We start from the raw sequence: 18,379 nt of genomic DNA, 5'->3' as shown, positions 1-18,379 counted from the left end.
TGGAATCAGAACTCAGACAGAAAATAGTAAGAGTTCAAATTAACCGTTGACTGGCAACACAATATTATTCCTGTTGCATTTACCGGTAGTCCTCCCGGGTAGCTACAAGGCTGGAGACGTTCCTTAAGATCCCTCCACCGCTTTCAATGATAGCCAGAGAGTTGCTCTGGCACTTGTAGGTGAGCGTGCTGACCAGGAAGCCCAAGGCCCCGTCCACAGAGCAGATGGACACCTTGTTCTCCGTGCTGTGGGCAGACAGGTTCCACAGGGCACTCAACAGGCTCTTCAGGGTCGATTCCTGGAGAGAGAGAGAGAGAGAATTCAGCCTGTGGGAAAAACTAGCTATTGGATACGGATATGGTTTACACAATTCAGTTTAGTTTACTACTACTTAAACAATGAAGATATCAGCTTGTTCATTCAGTAAGTGTGTTTGCTTAGGTTTCTTGAAAAGTTTATTTTATTAATCCTGTGCGATTAAAACTCAGATTCCAATTGGCTAATGCAGGTTCAGATGACCAAGAACAGTCTGTGCCACTGCCCAAACCGTCGAGCGATCAAGTTTCTCTGCATGCTAGATTTATCTGGATAAATACGTTTTTAAAGATTTTAATAAATAAGACTGCCATAAAACAGATATTGACGGCCGTTTCCACTTTGTAGTGGGAAACTGTTCCCCTTGGGTTGATTGGCGACTGTCCGTCACTGTTTAGCCCACTTTTCCACTATATGCCTGAACTCCAGTCTATATTTCTAGATCAATACATTGCTTACATTGCTTGCTAAATAGGGAGCCCTGTTTTAACATAGTGTCTGAATGTTAGTTGACTTTTTCATGATGTGAGTTGGTCTCTAGACAGTGGGTTCTCTGCGGGATATTCTCTCAAGTGAATGCCCAGGGGGTTCTCCAGTTTGTGTTATAGAGACGGGGGTGAAGGTATCTCACCTTGGTTGCCTGCAGGGCGCAGGTCATCAGCGCGGCCACACTGCCCACCTCCCGTAAGACCTTCTTGCTGTTGATGTCCGCCCGCCACGACAGGTTCCGCAGGATACTGGAGACAACCTGCAGAGGGAAGGCGTGGGTCTCGCTCAACGAGGCTAGAAAGTGTACTCATGAAGGCACTGGCCCAAAACGTATTGTCTACTCAGTTTTACTTTTTATTTTGATTGAGTGTTTTGTAATTAATGTTGCTTAAAATACAGGAATCTAGATCAGAGAACAGGCTCGCCAACTGAGAGAAAAATAGTAATCCTACTGTATATATTTATTTAAAAAATATATAATTCACCAAGGCTGCATACCATTTCAATTGAAGGTTGTATGAAAGTGAGCAGGTTTGTGCTGCTACTGGGATCATCCCCAGGAGACTCTCTTACCTGGTGCTGCTCCTCACTGTCTGAAGCCAGCTGGGCCACGATCGCCTGCAGACAGCCTTTCTTCGAGCAGAGCATAGCCTGGGCAGGAAAACAACCAGCACTGAGGTACACTCAATTTGAGATTTCAGATCCTACTGTACGTCCAGCGGTTTCATAGCATTAACAGCTTGCCTTTTACTAAGAAATCTACTAGCTGAAAACAGCAGCTGAACTGAATGAAACCCCCTGGATGAGTGTCATCGCTCCCCTACCTTGTTGACCACGTCCCCGAAGGTGAGATTGGTGAGTGCCATGCCAGCGTAGCGCCGCAGTGCCATGTTCAGAGGGTCGCTGTTCATGCCATACAGCTCATAGTCCAGCTGAGTGAGGTCAGCCACTGCCTGCAGCCCACCTGAGACACACACAGATGCAAAAGTGATTTAAATGCATGTAAATTGACTTCCCCTCTCTTAATTTGATATACAAATAGCATCACTGACATCTGTAACAGCAACGCTTCCATATCCAAGACTGCTGGCATTACTGTTTTTAAAGAGCAGCTGGAGGAAGTGTGGGTTATTATTATTATTTTTTATTAGTGCACGCCCTTTTCCGGGGCGACTTACAATTGTTACAAGATATCACATTATTTTTACATACAATTACCCATTTATACAGTTGGGTTTTTACTGGAGCAATCTAGGTAAAGTACCTTGCTCAAGGATACAGCAGCAGCATCCCCCACCTGGGATTGAACCCACAACCCTCCGGTCAAGAGTCCAGAGCCCTGACCACTACTCCACACTGCTGGTTACTTAAGTAACAATCCCCCAGTTTATCAATGACCCAGGACAAGCTTTAGAACCTGGTATCAGATTAGAAACGTTTCCTCAGTGTCACCAACCCACTGTAGCTAAAGACACCATTAGACTTGAAGATATTTAACAATAATACTGTTTTACTGTTTGTTTTCAATACACACACATACACACACATTATTGTATTTTTATTTATGAAAAACAATAACATTTCCATTCTGAAAAATATCCATGAAATTCTAGGCAGTCAAGTGCGGGCAGTAACTAATGCCAAAACAAATTCATATGCAGGCTTACAAAAAGATAACCCTAGGATCCCATGTGCAGTACTGAAATGTGCTCAAGTGAAGTCAGTTATCCAAGAGCTTCATTCTGCAATATGAAAGTGGTTTCAGGCAGGCAGGAAGGGCAGTGCACTCACCCAGCTCGTTCATGGCTCTGCGGTACTCCTCCTCGAAGGACAGCTTCATCACCGCACACATGGCCTGGCAGATGTGCGGCTCCACAGGGTCAGGGAGGGCTGGGGAAAATGGGGAGAGAGAATCCATCAGCTCTGGGGATGCAGCCTTCAGACAGACACACACACACAGGCACATACACAAACACGCATGCAAACACACTCAGCTACATTCTCAAAGCTCTTACTCCCAAGTTGTCATTGGGAAAAGATAAACACACCCAATAAAGTTACCAAACTAGAAATAAACAACCCATTCAGAGGCTTGTAAGAATTCTTAAGGTGTTTCCTATTTGTTTTGAGAATCTGGCCCTTACTTCTACATAGGCTCTCGAACTTTAGGGTTAAACCCTCCCTTTAGTTTTGTTACCAGTGCTTTCAGGTTGTTTACAAAATAATCCATCAATCCCCTTGGAATCAGGAGTCTTTTCAGATTAAACGTTGCATCAACATGCTGGCTGTACTCAAAGCTACAGATTGTCCTCACAGTCTTGCCAAACCCATTCAAACCCTGAATGGGATCCTTCAAAAGAGCCGTATTGTGGAGCTCAATGAGAAACACATGGCTGAAGAGCCATCGATTGGTCAGCCCTGATATAAAGCATCCCTTTAGTGACCGACTCCAGCAGCACTACCCACCTGTGCTACTGTTCTTGCCCTCCAGGGCGGCGGTGTTGCGCTGTGCCTCCAGCCAGTCCCAGCCCCCCTCACAGTGTGCGCGGATCTGCTCCAGCACATGCAGCACCCTCATCTCTCTGCGCGCCTGGCCCTCGTCCTGCTGGCAGTACACCATGTTGTGCAGGGCAGCGCTGGCGCGGTTGCGAGCCTCTCTGCTGCAGCCTCCTGCCCCCGGTCCCGCCCCGGCCCCGTCGTGCAGGATCTGCACCAGCAGGGGCACGCAGCCGGACTTTCGCATGGCCAAGCAGCTCTCCTGGGAGCTGGACATGGTCAGCAGGGTGCGGGACATCTCCTCCCGGTCCCGCGAGGCCAGCATGGACAGCATCCAGAACACCATCTCCACCTGGGCATCCACAAGGAGCAGTATAAGAAACCTGAGCAAGACGCAGGGCGCTGCTACAGTGTGCAAGTCATTACAGTAACGTGTAGGGGGCTCCTATTATCAGAAGAGCTGTCACCTCATTTGGTTTGGACAAGAGGACTGTAAAGCAAAGGTGAGCCGTGCTGGCTGCTCAAACTGGGTGAAATGATCAGATATACTGGAATCCTTAACAGTGATGAGAGTTAAATGTCATTTAATTAGCATTATTTACATTTCCCTTTTCTATTTTAGGCTGTTCGCAAGAGTTATTTTTCCCTAAATCTGCCTTTGAGTTTGTCTTGTGCCGGGACCAAACAGACTTCCTCATTTTATTAACACTAGGAGGCAACAGGAGGCTGTGTGGTCTGGTGGTTAAAGAAACCAGGAGGTCCCTGGTTCAAATCCCGGCTCAATCACAGACTCACTGTGTGACCTTGAGCAAGTCACTTAACCTCCTTGTGCTCCGTCTTTCGGATGAGACGTTGTTGTAAGTTACTCTGCTGCTCTTGCATAGTTCACACACCCTAGTCACCCTGGATAAAGGCGTCTGCTAAATAAACAAATATTAATAATAATTAACATCACGTGACAATATGACATTTCAGCTCTGCCAGTCCTGCCTTCTTTGCATTTATATAGACTGAGAGCAGTGAATGGAATGGAACTCTGTTCAGTCCTGGCACTTAGGATTCTGCAGACAAGCTCAAAGCCAGGTGAAACTAGAGCCACTTACAATGATACATTTAAAAGGACACGTGACGCTGCTTATATGTTATTTTAGTATTGCTTGATAACAACTTAGTAATTTGTGTTACCTTGTAAGTAAGTAATGCTAAGTATTTAAAATTCAGTTACAGGGTAAATACTCACACAACCATGTAAATACTACATTAGAAAAAAAAAATATCTGTGTTTATTAAAAACGCTTAAAAATGGGGGTAGTATTCACACAGAGTCCGGTACAGTTTTTCTTTCAACCTATTTTAGCCTGCACTGAACATGGCCAGGAGCTCACAAGCATGTCGTTGTAAATGACAGGCTCATTCTTACTTTGCTTCCCGTGTCGCTCGGTGCTTCTGAAACACCGTTATTCGCTGTGCTCTCAGAGTCTGGGAGCACTGGTTTCCCACAGGCATGGATCTGAAAAGAAACACACAGTGACAATGAAACCCTGCCAAAACACTGTCAATAAGGCGTGCGGCCGCCACGGGCTGCCAGGTAGCCCTACACTAGAGGGATGCATGCCGATCTCTCAGGGATTACCACCTCTAATTCATCCAAGGAAGGTAGGGGTGGAAAGCAAGGACTGCACTCCAGAATGGCTTAGATTTGAGATTTGGGAGTCCCATGTTAAACATCAATACCTAGCGCAGGCTTGGACGCGCCCACTATCCAAGCCTATCAAATCTGCTGTCTTACACATCGAGACTGAAACCGACTTTCAACAGGGAGCTGCAGTCTGTATACCTGCCAGCGATATGATTTGCTTGACGCATTAAATAGTTATGAGAGGCACAGTCCGTTCACACAGATGCGTGCGCTCACTGCAGGGATTCCCACTGTGGGACTCTCTACAGCTGCTGGTTGGAAAAGCAAGATACTATTATATATATATATAATTTAGTAATCTACTAGGTTGTATATGTACAGCATACGAGTCATTATATACAAAGTAGGCTTCATAGAAAATACTTCACTTCCTACATATAATAGATTCTGTATTCAACATAAATCCCTCTGCAACACTCGTTTCCAGACTAGAACACACACACTCTCACATATATCAAGCCTGACTCCACTGAGGTTAATTCTAATAACAGAAGCAGCCCAAGCCCTCAATATGAAAATGTCATATTTTTCATCATTGACTGAAACAAGAGAAAACTGCAGACACCTCCCCCAGCAAAAATGGTATATCCTATTCTCAGAAAATAGCATTCACTGCCACCGGCGTCAAATCAAAGGTATTCAAGGATAAATAAGCTGCTCCCCCCACTCCCCTCTCCACGCAAACCCAACATACCTTCATAACTACTTGGGAAGCAACCCTGACATCGCCCCGGTCCCTATTCCATCGCCATAGCAACCCGCTGAGCTGCTGCAGCCACTGAATGCGCTCAGGAGAGAAACAGACAAAGGGCTGGGCTAGACGAGACTGCTGCTGCTTAAGGATGGAAGAAATGTGTGTGTGTGTGTGTGTGTGTGTGTCTTAGGAGGGGGGGTCTCTCATATGGTGCTTCACGCACCCAAGCGCAAAATACATTCAATTCAAGGCCTGGGGGTCGTTTTTGATTCATTTGATTAACCCCCACCCACCTGAACCCTGCAACCAGACTGCAGACAATAAAACATGACACACAATATAATAATTCAGGTAAGGCCAAGAGAGCAGTGGGAGGAGGCAGGTCCCTTTTGAGCCTCCCTAAAGGCTCATTTATCATACCTCTCCTTCGCTCCACTGAAGGAGGTAGAGAGAGCTGCTAGGGATTGGAGCTCAACTGGGTTTGACAGGTGCCTGCAGCCACTCTCAAACCACCAATCACAGCGCAGGAGGCTCAAGCCCCAGCCTATTCTGCATAGCAACACCCCGGCAGTGAGCTTTTTACTACCAGACCACTAGATCTGCTGATAAGGTGAGGAAAGGGGCAAACTGCAGACAGCAGCACAGCACAACACACGACCAGCCGCACCATCTCAAGGTTACAGTGATTAGAGGTTTGTTTGGTACAGTGTTTAATACCTCGTTCCAAGGTGATCAGAGTTGCATTGGTTCAGAACTAAGAGGTAATAGTGCGAGTCCACTGGTACAATATCACTGTGGTAGCATTTTCCTATCTTAACATACCAATAGAATCCCAATGGTAGGAACACATTATACATCACGGTGTGCCAGGAACACACTGCAATATTTCAATTCCATTGCTGCTTCTGCTATAGGGTTTCTCCAGGGGGAATATTTCCAACAGCAAGCTGGTGGGAACAGAGCCACAGAGCCTGAATATTTCCTGAGGTTCATAAAACATGCATCCTCAAAACCAGCGGGGCTGACTGTATGATGGGGGGAGGGGGGCAGAAAGAGCAGCAGGAGGAGGGAGAGAGATCCGAAGTAATCCCTGCCCTGCAATCTGACTGGAACAGCGTTGTGAAGGGGGTTCGGAATAAGTGAACCACCATGTCAGTGTCAGTAGGGTGTAGGGCCAGCATAGGAAGCACTGGCTTCATGATTTGATTTGTCTGTAAGGGGTTTTAATTGGGGAAATCATGAAGCCCAGCATGTTCTCCAGTCATTACTGAGGAGACTGTTCCTTGTGAAAGGACAAGGTCTGGAAGATGGTAATTGATGACCAAGAATGAAATATTTACTGTGGAAGTTGTTTAGGATTCAGTCCACATGTGACAAGTAGATTTCTGCACATATAAAACAACTTCTATAGTAAATATTTTTGGTCATCAATTGTAGGCAAAATTCCCATCTTACAGACCCTAGCCCAGGGCTTCTCAAACCCGGTCCTGGGGACCCCCTGTGTCGGCTGATTTTCATTCCAACTGAGCTCTCAATCACTTAACTAGACCCTTAACGGCAGCTTCTCCCCCTGTGTCAGGGTCACTGGTACCAGGCTGGCAGGGCTCACCCCTCCCTGTGTCAGGGTCACTGGTACCAGGCTGGCAGGGCTCACCCCTCCCTGTGTCAGTGTCACTGGTACCAGGCTGGCAGGGCTCACCCCTCCCTGTGTCAGGGTCACTGGTACCAGGCTGGCAGGGCTCACCCCTCCCTGTGTCAGGGTCACTGGTACCAGGCTGGCAGGGCTCACCCCTCCCTGTGTCAGGGTCACTGGTACCAGGCTGGCAGGGCTCACCCCTCCCTGTGTCAGTGTCACTGGTACCAGGCTGACAGGGCTCACCCCTCCCTGTGTCAGGGTCACTGGTACCAGGCTGGCAGGGCTCACCCCTCCCTGTGTCAGGGTCACTGGTACCAGGCTGGCAGGGCTCACCCCTCCCTGTGTCAGGGTCACTGGTACCAGGCTGGCAGGGCTCACCCCTCCCTGTGTCAGTGTTACTGGTACAAGGCTGACAGGGCTCACCCCTCCCTGTGTCAGTGTCACTGGTACCAGGCTGGCAGGGCTCACCCCTCCCTGTGTCAGGGTCACTGGTACCAGGCTGGCAGGGCTCACCCCTCCCTGTGTCAGTGTTACTGGTACAAGGCTGACAGGGCTCACCCCTCCCTGTGTCAGTGTCACTGGTACCAGGCTGGCAGGGCTCACCTGGGGGTCCCAGTGCTGGATGTTGTCCTGGGCCTCTTGCAGCTCCTTGTCCAGCTGCTCCAGACGGGCCACCCGGATCTGCAGACACACAGCGAGAGGGGCGTGAGGGAGAGAGGACAAACATGAGATCATAGGATGAACAGCCCAAACCTCCCCTTTTGCACCTCACATTACAATGTGCCTCGTCAGCCACCTCTGAGGAAACTCACCCCTCACATTACAATGTGCCTCGTCAGTAACCTCTGAGGAAACTCACCCCTCACATTACAATGTGCCTCGTCAGTAACCTCTGAGGAAACTCACCCCTCACATTACAATGTGCCTCATCAGCCACCCCTGAGGAAACTCACCCCTCACATTACAATGTGCCCCGTCAGTAACCTCTGAGGAAACTCACCCCTCACATTACAATGTGCCTCGTCAGCCACCCCTGCAGAAACTCATTTTGCTGAATATGTTTATTTTAATTATTTTTCCCAGGGATATGAAGTATGTCTGTATTACTAAATACCAAGAGTCTCTAGTCTAGTACTGTCAGTTTGGCAAATGTTTTGACAAACTCAGTTCGACTTTCATATGAACTATAATATGATTTCTTATTGACTTTCACTGAGGTAATAGTGAATTCCAGCCCTGGTTCCTGTCTATGATGTGAATGATTGTTCCAGTTGAAGCCAGTGAAGCGGCCCACCTGTGTGCGCTGCACCATTTCATCACCAGTGCCGAAGCGTTCCTCCATGACTGAGCGCAGCTGCTGAGCCTCAAACTCCAGCTGCTGTCGGATCAGGTCCATCTGCACGGAGAACTGTTCAATCACACCAAGTACAATTCTTTTAGAAACACAGGTTCCAGAGATATCAGTTTACCACAACAAAGTATTTGGCAGTTTTTACCAGTTATCATGTTTTTAATATGCTTTACCATACCTCTCTTGGCTTTGCAATGCTAACACATACTTTCACTATGCTCTATTACACTATTGCTGTTACTATGCTGAGCTCAGTCTGTGTTGTGGACGGGTTGCTGAGCTCAGTCTGTGTTGTGGACGGGTTGCTGAGCTCAGTCGGTGTTGTGGACGGGTTGCTGAGCTCAGTGTGTGTTGTGGACGGGTTGCTGAGCTCAGTCGGTGTTGTGGACGGGTTGCTGAGCTCAGTCGGTGTTGTGGACGGGTTGCTGAGCTCAGTCTGTGTTGTGGACGGGTTGCTGAGCTCAGTCTGTGTTGTGGACGGGTTGCTGAGCTCAGTCTATGTTGTGGACGGGTTGCTGAGCGTTCCTCACCGTGTCGATGCGAGGCAGCTCAGACAGACGCTTGGACAGGCCCTGCAGCTGAATGTAGTACCAGCGCCTCTCCTTCTCTTCCTTCTCAATCTCACCCAGCAAGAGGGTCCTGAAACACAGACAGGAGGGGAGATCAGGGGGGACAGCCCAACAATACCACCGGAAATCATTAAAAAAAAGCAGTGCACGTTTATTAAAGTTTTGAAACAATGGCAGTGCAGGGCCAGCTATCATGGTCCCTAACACATGGTTACATTCTCATATTATGACATGCCATTATGAACAATGCTCATTCATAAATCAGGACTATTAAGGAACTGAGTTAAGTTGAGGTTTCAACCAGAAGTCTTCATCAGTGTCTTCAGTTAATGATATCCAAGTGGCATAAACCAATCTTGTACACTGGACAGTACCACAGGGCTGTATCAGTACCAGCAAGCTGTGGAGTTATTCCATATCATTTGCATTGGCAATGCTGTTTGTCAAAGGTTCTGCTATGGTTTCTTCAGTTCTGAAGGGACCTCAGTAAGGGCTCTTCTGGGTCAGGCCCCCTCACCTCTCCTTGTCAAGCTGCTCCAGCTGCAGCACAGTGACCCGGCCGTCCCCGGGGGCTGCTCCCTTCTCTAAGCTGTGTGGAGACCCGAGGAGCTGCGCTCCTGCCTCCCCCTGCAGCGAGGGCCCCTGCCTGGCCGTGCTGTGCAGGGGGCTCTCCTCTCCTGCTCGGGGGTCCGAAGCAGAGCCCGGGGGTGCGAGCCTGCTGCCCCCCTCGCCGCAGTGTTGTGGGGCCTCTGGGGCCACACGCAGGTTGTGGGGTTGATACTTGAGTTCGTAGTAGTTTGTCAAGTCCATGTGCAGCTCTGTGGGGAAACAAGAGAGAATCGGGACAAAAATTAACATAACACATTCTGTATAATAAATTATTTACCAGTAGTAAATAATTTAGATTGTTTTCTACACCATATGGAAGGGCCATGCATCTTTTACCCTTTCATCTAGTCTTTATATGGGGACATGTGGAAGATGTAAATGTATGATAGCCAAATATGAGGATACCAATTTAAAGCAATAGTAAAAAAAAATGAAAAGGAAATGTCAATGAAAAATACTTTTATTAGGTATCCAAATGGCTTTTTTCAGCTATTTCGATATTTCTTGCATGAAAGGGTTAAAAGGGCTGAATCACATACAGCACCTACCTTTGAGCTGGTCCAGGACATCTGTTCTCCCGGAGGAGGCCAGGGTGCGTGCCTCCTGCTCGAGTTTGCATTGCAGCTGCTTCAAAATCTCCTAGCGTGGGCAGAGCTCAGAGTTAGTGCCTCAAAACATCTTCTCTCTAATGCACCAGTGCTATGCTCTACAGAAGACAGTATATGCATCAAATGTTCTGGGTGCAAAATAATACAGTGGAATAATACAGAATGCAGATTAAAACCAGGCCAAATTGCCTGGTCTAAATCAATAATCAACATTAATAAGAAGACATTATTAGGTCACCTATAAAAAATAAACCTTGTTAATATTGAGAACAATCCCCAGATTTCATAAGTTTCCCCGGGCTATCGTATAGAACCCCATTGTAATTGAGACGCTGCAGCGCAGTGTCGGAGTCTCAGCCTGCTCTGGATTTCCAGATTTACACCCACGCCCCGACACTCTGGAGAAACAGACAGCGTCTCGGTACAGAGCACAGTGCTGTGTCATCCCAGCTCTCACCTCCCCCTGCCCTCCAAAGCTGCAGCTGAACCGCTCAGCCAGGCACTCTGACAAACATGCCACCATCTTAACAACAGCGTGGCCATGAGCTTACTGGAAGCACTGCAAACTCCCATTGGGATAGTATTTTAATCCCAGTGTATTACACTGGAAAAAATAACAGAGCAGAGCCATTAGCATCAATGGATCTGGAACAAGCATTCACAGTGACCAGGTACCACGCTGTCTGGTCCTGGGACCGAGCTTCCTCTGCAGCACTCTTTTATGAGTCATTGATAATAGAGCTCCGACACGTGCCTTATAAATAGCTTGACATTTTATTATTTTTACACCAGTTGGTTTAATTAGCACAATGTGTCATTTTTAGGTATGCCATCCAAATCCAAAATTATTTTTTTTCTCTAAGCAATGCCTAAAATGTATTATTTAGCTGTACTGGGAACTTGCAATATATTGGTGAGGTATTGAAAAAAAGATAATACTTTACAATGTATTGCAATTCAGCAATATAGCACGACAGTGTGTGTGCCGTTGTGGGACACTGCCATGCCTTGGGTGCAAGGACATGAGGTGAAACCAAGCGCCTTCAACCACTCCAAGAAGGGACCACAACGACACACACACTGGAGAGCCATATAGCTATTAAACAGCAGCTAGGAGGTCACTTCAAATTAAACAGCAACAATAGGTTCAAAGAGAACTGAAGAGGAAAAGGACGGCCCTTGCCGCTGTGTAATATATTTGGTTTCTGCACAGAACTATAGAATAACATACAGTAGATCCTGTCATATCAGATTGGTTCCAGGGGTTCATGGGATCTGTACAAATATCGGCTCTCAGAGGGAGTTGTTATATACTGCACTGTAGTTGCTTCATTAGCATCAGGGCATTATAAATTAACAATGCCGGGTACATCAGTGTGTCTAAAACACCGAAGTACGGTACGGCATGTATACTGTACAAAGAAAACGAGTGAAAATGATTGCAAAACAAAGCACTCTAATACACTATTTGGCAAGCTACAAAATAGCATTCCAGAAACACAGTGTGTGCTTTCTCAAGCGATACCAATTCTATCAATCCCTGGCTTTCTTGGTTTATTTTATTCAACATGGTTAAACTGGGTAGTTACGTGAAGTGAAAGGCACTGTCTTTTTTCTAATCAGCAACTGAATCCATTCTGTCCTGCAAAGAGCTGTATTTGCTGTTTTAGACCCATAATACAATGTGCATTGATGAGTTTCCATCAGCACTGTTGAGTTGGTAGCAGCCTGTGTAAATGACACATGCCAGAGGTCCACCGGTTGGTTAAGAGGGCATCGCATCGTATATATGCTTTCTCTTTAATTGCTAACATTGGAACACCATGAAACCTGTTAATTATACAACATGTTTCGCCACTCAGTTTAGGAGTTGTTTCTGACCAGCTGAGCCGACATCGTGATTGAGTAGGGCGGAGATATCCAAAGTCAACAATAGGAAAGCATCAGGTATGATGGACACCTGCTTCGTTTTCTGCTCATTTTCCTTGCTTGGTAATCTCAGCCCCACCCATATTTAGTCAGCTGCTGGTCAGAAGCAAGGAATACATTGAGAATGATTACATTGAATAGCAAAGCCCTGAAATCTGTTGCACAATTCACAGGTTTCATGAAGTTTCAGTAAAGAACCAGAGTCAAAAATGAATACATCACTGTGTAAAAGGTGAGTGATTTATTAGGGTATTTTGTGAGCCCCTGAGAAATAAGGGAGAAAGCCTAGAAATAACACAGGTCGTAAGTGGCAGTATTTGTTAGCCACACGGAAGAGGAATATCAGGGACGATGATGTTTTAGATATATCTTGAGAAGTGCTTTTTCAATTTGTAGCACAGGTTTATTATGTGCCAGACCATTCATATAGTCAGGCCAAGCAGTGGGAGTGAAGGGAGGGGCATGGGGCACCTTCCTGTACTGCAGGTATCAGTTGTGTGGCATGATCGAGGGCCCAGACGGCCTAAAACAAGACTGGCACGGCGCTCTCAAGGGGCATTGTGATGCAGAAGCCAAGACTTCATCTGGACTCGAGCCACAGCATTACCTCACCTACAAACACAGCTAATGTGCTTACCGAGAAACAGTGAAATGTGAACCGGGACATTACTGGAAAGCAAAGCCCAACCGCAAAACCCCAACCCAGTGTGCTACTGCAGAAAATCAATACAACCGAAAATATCACAGCTTTACTGGGCACAGTATCTGTGATGCGTCTCTCTCTGCGTCTCAGCCTTCAGTCCAGTTCATTACAGGACTTTCTTTTCCCCACTCAAAGGCCAAAGCAACTCCACTTTACTTAGCGTTTGACGTCATTTGAGTTGAGCATTAAGATTATTAATAATTCATACTGTTATGTTTAATCTTTTAATTGACTTTGGCCAGAGGTCCTGTCAGTTTATGAAAAGTCTTGATTGCAAGTATCTAGTGAAATGTAAAGAAACGTATAAAGTTATTTCACAGACGCTTCAACTCGAAGTCTACCAGTTGAAAAGTCTTAAAAGTTTTAAATGAATTCACAAAGATAACCCCAGCCAATAGTTCAAACACAGCACAGAAACCAGGCCCAGAGGACACCGTTGGAAATTAAGTGGAGCCAATGTAGACTAAGAGAGAGTTTGAGACACAGAGGGTTCACACAGAGAGCGGTGAGGGGATGGAATGGGTTAACTAGCCGTGCTGTTGATGCAGAATCATTGGGATTATTAAAGTTTTGGAACCGGACCAGCACTGATGTGCTAATTACTTTCATTGAAATGATAGGCAGGCTCATGTCACTTTCATTGAAATGATAGGCAGGCTCATGTCACTTTCATTGAAATGATAGGCAGGATCATGTCACTTTCATTGAAATGATAGGCAGGATCATGTCAGTGTCACTTTCATTCAGTGGCTGGAGGCCAGTGTCATATAATTCTGAATACTAGACCATGTAAAATGTGCTGATAAGACATTATAGAGCTACAGTGTAGTAAAGATGAGGTAACGCAGAGCCACTTTTTCAGCAACAGTGGCTTGAAACCTGGTTCCAGGAGACCTACTTAGAGGCAACTTTGCTGAATCAAACCCCAAGTCTGCCCCAGTGTGCCATGCAGCGGCCTGAAACAAACACGAATCACGTCAGGTTTCATTTCATTCACCACACAGGTACTACGGGGTTCATTAATATTGACAAGTATATTTTGTTTTTAGTATATAATACGTTTCTAAGTAGCTTTATCACCATCAATCATGAATGCAAAGCATACTTAGTAGCAATGCTGTACAACTCAGATGAATTGCAATCTGCACGATGCCCCCAATGACTGATCACCTCCCCAGCCCTCCACGTGCACACACAGGGCCTCTCTGCTGTACTTCATTAACAAGCATCTCATCCCAGAGGGGTCTCAATGGAGTGTGTGTTATTCCAGCTGGGAGACGAATGTAGCTTGAAATGTTATATTCTTCTCCATGAGCATTTCTTACATCTCGACAGAAATCTCTTTCTATTTTATAAAGATTTTCTAAGATGTGCATTTTCCACAGTTGAGACAATTTGTTTTTTGTTTCAGTCAGTCCTGAAAGACAGTGATTTTTTTTTTGTTGGTATTTTTCATCATTCCATCATTTAATTGTTCTTCATCCAAATCGGCATGTCTGCTCACTACTTTTGGGATTTTTTTGCTGGTAATTGGTCACTCGGTTTTATAGTTACTGTAAAGAAGATGGCTACAGGTACTTTAAATTCTGTGAGGCAGCGCAGTGACAGCTGGAACCTCGCTCGACCAATCACACACACACGTTTGCACTCCTATATTTGCAGCAGTGTGGAGTAGTGGTTAGGGCTCTGGACTCTTGACTGGAGGGTTGTGGGTTCAAGCCCCAGTGGGGGACACTGCTGTTGTACCCTTGAGCAAGGTACTTTACCTAGATTGCTCTAATAAAAACCCAACTGTATAAATGGGTAATTGTATGTAAAAATAATGTGATATCTGTATAATGTGAAATCTTGTAACAATTGTAAGTCGCCCTGGATAAGGGCGTCTGCTAAGAAATAAATAATAATAATAATATATTTGTGGGGAATTCTAATTGACTCTCACTATATTTTTTATTTACTATTTCTAACTCCAGTCAGACAAAACTCCACACAGGGTGAAAGTCGACAAGAAACGAAATATTTTGTCACTTTTTTGTTGTTGTTGTTGAAGGCATATTTAGTTCTTAAAAAGGTGTTTTACAAAGTGGGGACGTCCCCACAATGTTGTTTTTTCAGGAGTTACTATCTTTGTGGGGACATTTTCTCAAATTTTGTCCACAGAATGATAGTAATACATGCCCACACACACACACACACACACACACACACACACACAGGCACGCACACACACACTGGTAAGCACACGCACACACACACACACACACACACACACACACTCCACATTATTCGTTGCCAGGGGTGATTATTAACTATACAAGTATGTCACTGCCATTCATCCCCCGCTACAGCTGTCCATTCAAAACCTGTATGACAGAAATGTTCCTGGTGTATATCAACAGCATGTACAGAACAGCACAATCTGACACGCCAAATATGCTATGAAAAACAATCAATACCACGTTTCATCACAATTTAAAAAGCGGTTTTCTAGATAAATGTTAAAATATGAGTGACATACAGATGGTGAAAAGTCTCAATAAGGAATGCCAAATAATGTTATTACCAAGTTTCATCACAATAGGATAAGCGGTTTTCCAGATGCAGTACATAAAAAATGCTTGTCCTCACTATATCAATTGTATAAGAAACCATAGACTTCCCCTCCCACCCCTAGACTGGCTCACCTTCATGTCAGAGGTCTCATTCTCCAGCTTGGACAGGTGGCTGGAGTTGTCCTCTAGCTCCCTCCGTAGGTGAGTGTTCTCCTTCCTCAGCGCCTCTACCTGCCGGACCAGCTGTTGGTACGAAGCCCCTGAGCTCGTCATTCTCGGCTCACCCAGCACCTGCAGACACACACCCAGCAGCCTTCAGACACGCTGATAGATTACAGTCCTTGCAGCAAACTCACTGACAATATCAGGGCTTTGCCTTACATAAAGACTAATCATTTGAATCCATATTTTCATTAATCTGCCTGATAAATATAAAAAAGCCAAACTTTGATGACAGGCTGACAAGTGCTCAGTTGGCAGGTGCTTCTGTATCAGAGACACACTGTTGATGTGTCATGATGAACAGCAGACCCTTTCGTAGTTGCCCACGCCTGTGGGTTTGTCATGAGTGGGCTTGCTGGCCACAGTGACCTTGAGTGGGTATAAATGAGCTTGTATCTCACACAGTACCCTATGTTAGATTTGTTTTAGAATATAAAGTTCAATAAGAATGGTTGAAACCGATAGCTAAATATTAACGTGAAGTCATTTCAATCCAATATAAACTGATACAAAGAAACGTCAGAACACTGGGGTGAAGATTCTGCGTGATTTGAGGATTGTGAAAAGGCTTGTGAGACGAGACTGCAGGCTGTGATCAATGCTGTCATGGATTCTGCTGTGTGGTTCACCTGTTTTAAACCTTTCCCTGTCATCTTAAAATGCAATCCTGCCCGGGTTTGCTGTCGGATTGATTGGTAGCTGAGCATCCCTCTGTAGATTTTTCAAAGTAGCAATTTAAACACCTTGAAGACTAGCCACGTCACACCTGGCTGCCTGCGGTGTCCCTAAGCCCTATTGACAATGTCATGGCGGGTGTTTCACATTGTTTTGCCTCCTGTAAAGCCTTTGTGCTTGGCAAGGTGTTTGTTTTTGGGTTAATTAGCACGGAATATCATTAACATCCATTAGAGAACACAGTGAAGCGAAACTCATTAATCCGAGGGGGAAAGAACAAGCGCCCCCAACCATTCAGCAAAAAATATTTAAAAATATGAAAGGGATTGAGAGGTGACTGAAACACATTAACTGCTATTTTCCTGGGGAAGCCGCTATCAGAAATGGGTTTAGAAGCTAATTGCTCTAGGATTAGGATGCTGAAAGCTTTTAAAAATGCAGTTTAGATCCTACAAATCGGTTTAGCCCCCGAACCTCTCACAGCCTAAGAGAGGGGGTTAATTAACAGCAGAGCGTCGCTGTCTCTATTGTACAGCTGTGAGTGTCATTCGGAACGGAGACAACACCCAATGCAGTAGAGGTCACTGTCAAATCAACCTCTATACTGTAGAGGCCTGTGATCAGCAATCAGGACAAGGGAGGTCAAGCAATTAGGGGAGCAAAGCTTTTTTTGGGGCAGTCAATAACAATGCGGCAAGCAACCTTTCCTGGGGCACCCTGGTTTCATAGCCTTTATTAATCTATTTGAAATCTTTATGTATTTAATGAAGAACATGAATACAATAAAACAAATGATCAAATCCATTTTGGTGAAACTACATTCAGATTGCATGCTTAAAACAGTGTTAAAGATAGGGGTGAACCTAAATGTTTGACTGTTGTCAAAAAAATAGGTGCTAGTGTTTCATTTACATAATAAGTATAGTAGGCCAATTTATTTTAGATTCAATATTTCTTCAGTCTGGTCCTTATACTACTCCATGATGTACACACACAGTCTGGAAACTGTAACTTCAGGCAGAAGAATAGTTTGAGAGAGAACATAATGTTTTTTCTCAATTTTAACAACTAAAACTATGCTGTATAAAGCTATGCATATTAATTTCAGTGAGAGTAATCTAGCATTCATTGGCTTGACTGACACGGTTAGCATACCTTTCTCAAGTGTTTGTGTGTTTGAAAACAAACCCAGGAGGTTGAATTGATTTCTGTCGGCATGGATCATTCCAAATGGACCAAGGAGGGGGGTGCTCGACAGATCATGTCAACGACGACAGCGTCAATTAAAATGATGCTCGCATTATTTGTCTAGGTCTTCGGACACATGGAAAAGAAAAGTTATCAAAATGGGCATTTTTACAGGATCCAGACTCGGGGTAGAATGACTGCTAACTCTTAACATGTTAATACTGCTGGGAATGATGTTATTACTGTTCTGAAATATCTTTTATATACAGCTGCAACAGCAGTTTAATCTGTCTGAAACCGTAAGCTTCACAGTCACGTCAAGATCGCGAGACGTGAGATTCATCACTTTTGTATTCAACTTGTCGACTATTCTTCTGCATGTGACACCTACCCAAGAACTTGTTTCTCCAATAATAATAATAATAATAATAATAATAATATGTATATATTTTAATCTTTTACATAGCTCAGTACAAAATAGTTTAAATATTGTGGCCAAAACAATAGAAAATACATTCCAACATTTCAATAATAATAATAATAAAAATAAAATAAAAAACACGATAACACTTTAGTTTATATAGGCAGGTATAAGTGATTATAAACAATATCAACCAAAAAAATAAAATAATGGCAAAAGTGTA

At 44.9% G+C, this 18,379-nt stretch overlaps 1 protein-coding gene across 3 annotated transcripts in view; it reads right to left on the bottom strand.

Moving 5' to 3' along the window:
• Window positions 1–18,379, bottom strand: part of LOC117401442 (adenomatous polyposis coli protein 2) — a 38,478-nt gene that overhangs the window by 9,905 nt on the left and 10,194 nt on the right. Inside the window, exons 2-14 of one of the 3 annotated variants that reach the window (XM_059015221.1) lie at window positions 15,783–15,941; window positions 10,407–10,497; window positions 9,767–10,067; window positions 9,211–9,319; window positions 8,624–8,737; window positions 7,933–8,010; window positions 4,721–4,810; window positions 3,271–3,652; window positions 2,596–2,694; window positions 1,629–1,768; window positions 1,378–1,455; window positions 947–1,063; window positions 84–298 (exon numbers count right to left, since the gene is read on the bottom strand). In XM_059015221.1, the coding sequence (XP_058871204.1) occupies window positions 84–298; window positions 947–1,063; window positions 1,378–1,455; window positions 1,629–1,768; window positions 2,596–2,694; window positions 3,271–3,652; window positions 4,721–4,810; window positions 7,933–8,010; window positions 8,624–8,737; window positions 9,211–9,319; window positions 9,767–10,067; window positions 10,407–10,497; window positions 15,783–15,941 (1,973 nt within the window). Of the gene's footprint in view, window positions 1–83; window positions 299–946; window positions 1,064–1,377; window positions 1,456–1,628; window positions 1,769–2,595; window positions 2,695–3,270; window positions 3,653–4,720; window positions 4,811–5,693; window positions 7,438–7,932; window positions 8,011–8,623; window positions 8,738–9,210; window positions 9,320–9,766; window positions 10,068–10,406; window positions 10,498–15,782; window positions 15,942–18,379 lie in introns of those variants that run through there. The other 2 variants (XM_059015222.1, XM_034912332.2) reach the window with 2 other exon arrangements.

This window comes from Acipenser ruthenus, chromosome 49 (genome assembly GCF_902713425.1).
Source record: "Acipenser ruthenus chromosome 49, fAciRut3.2 maternal haplotype, whole genome shotgun sequence".
In the NCBI taxonomy this organism is placed as follows: Eukaryota; Metazoa; Chordata; class Actinopteri; order Acipenseriformes; family Acipenseridae; genus Acipenser; species Acipenser ruthenus.
This window is presented reverse-complemented; position numbering and strand designations above follow the sequence as displayed.